Raw genomic sequence first — 2143 nt, forward strand, 5'->3', positions numbered from 1 at the left:
GGAAAAAGAGCAGGAGCAGGAACAAATTCTAACACGGCGCCTACAGGAACAATTGAAAACCATTAAACTGGAAGAACAATTGGAAAAGGAAAGAATGAAGGCAACAGAGGTACACTATAATTCAAAAATAAAATTCAATAACCACTTTCAAATTTATGTAAATCGCAAATCGTCAAATTCCAGTTACGCTATAAAGCCGAACAAAATCGTTATATGAGAAATCATATGTTGGCAAAATTAGAAAACGATACAAAACTATTACCACCCGAACGTGTAACACCTCCAACGCCACAAGCCGAACAAAAACGCAACAAAGAAAATATTTCCTCCAATTGGGATGACAACAAGGTATACAAATATTTTAGTAATTCGGCCAAAAATGAATATAATTATCGCCAAAGATCTCGTCGTATGCCAGCCAATATAGATTTTCCCAAAATCGAAAAAGAATGTTTTCATTTGAGTGAGAAAATATGTCCGATATGTGACCAGCCGTTGAGGGAATATCAACATCATTTTTGTCTACGCTGTCAAAGTCGCATGACACTGCCAATAAATGAGACGGAGGCGGCGGATACGTCCACAGCATCATCCTACAACAGTCATGTGGATCGAAATATAATATTGGTTTGCAATAATTGTGAACGTTTGTATACCCTATGTCCAAGTTGTTTAGATAAAACCGATACATGTCGTGCTTGCCAGAATACCCGTAATGTTTGTATGCATTGTCGCAAGAATCTGTGTGCATTTTGTTTAGAAGAAATATCAACAAATAAAAATATCGAAAATGAACACGTAAATGATCGAGTGGATAATGTGGTGAGTATCATGGGGAAGATAGAGGTGGGTGTGTGTGTGATGGAACTCAACTCCTTCCGATTTTTTTTTATTATTTTTCTAATATTGTTTATTTTTATTTGATATCGAGACGAGTTCCATTGCACATCTAAAAGTTTTTAATATGGAATTAATTTGCATCTTTCTTAAATACGATTTAAAGATGAAAACTCCACTACAAATTGTCACGAATGATGAAATGGAACCAAGTGATGATAATAAATGTTCACAAACCGGTAACAATTTAAATCCAAATGTGAAAGACCATCAACCAACACATGTTCGAGAATTTGTTTCATTTGGATCGGATCACAATATACCCACCAGCACCACTAATAACAATAATATAAATAATGATGATATTGAAAAACCATATGCAAAGAACGTAAATAATCTACATAAACCCGAACACAACACTGACATTTTTATCGAAAGTGAAGAAAATATTGAACGATTACGTCGACAAACGGATAAACGTTTAATGGGCTATTTTAAAAATTATGGCGAACTTGCATCCAAATCGCGTGGAACTCAGACTACCCCAATGACAACTGCTCGCCGGGATATTGTCCTAAGGGGTGGTAATAATTTCTCAATACCAATTTTGTGTGACATGCCGAAGATGACACGAAGAGAAACAACCACAACCAAACGTGATAAACAAATATCAAATGAATTGGAAAACTTGAAATATCGATGGGATGTAAGTTTGGAAATTATATCATCTTTTGTTTTTTGTTTATTTATAATTATATTATTTTATATTTTCAAAAAGATTCCTGCAGTACAGAAATTCACAATATCAGCCACATCTCCAAAGGTTGTTACCCAAGTTGGTGCCATACGAAAACAATTACAAACCGAAAATTTACTTTTTAATGATGGAGACTGAACAGTAATCAAGATCATCCGCTATCTGGAAATAGCTTAAAGGGGGAATAAAATACATATATTGAATATATTATCTATTATTTCCTTAAAAATATAAGCAATATAAACCACATAGCCAGAAAAAAATTATACTTACAAATACATCCACATTCAAGACTTTAATTGTTTCCAAATCATACTATTTGCAGCAAAAACTAAATTTCGATATTATTTTTTTATTGTTTTTTTTGTGACATTTTTTATTCAATACTTATATATTTACATTAATTTGTTAACATGCACTTAACATAATTATACAATAAAAATAATAAATACATTTTTTTAAATACGAACAATTAAAACTGGGATAATTTATTAAAAAAAAATATTTATATGGTTCTTCTATCCGGAACAATATAAATATTTTTTGTGT

At 32.0% G+C, this 2143-nt stretch overlaps 1 protein-coding gene across 1 annotated transcript; it reads left to right on the forward strand.

The window, feature by feature from the left end:
• Positions 1–309: 309 nt before the first annotated feature.
• LOC133321946 (uncharacterized) lies at positions 310–1732 on the forward strand. Its single transcript, XM_061531018.1, has 3 exons — positions 310–822; positions 1004–1543; positions 1616–1732. The coding sequence occupies exons 1-3, from the start codon at positions 412–414 to the stop codon at positions 1730–1732; spliced, it is 1068 nt and encodes a 355-aa protein (XP_061387002.1). The 5' UTR covers positions 310–411.
• The last annotated feature ends 411 nt before the right edge of the window (positions 1733–2143 follow it).

Source organism: Musca vetustissima, unplaced genomic scaffold (genome assembly GCF_032173495.1).
Source record: "Musca vetustissima isolate MV318-11 ecotype Yass unplaced genomic scaffold, APGP_CSIRO_Mvet_v1 utg128388, whole genome shotgun sequence".
NCBI classification, from domain to species: Eukaryota; Metazoa; Arthropoda; class Insecta; order Diptera; family Muscidae; genus Musca; species Musca vetustissima.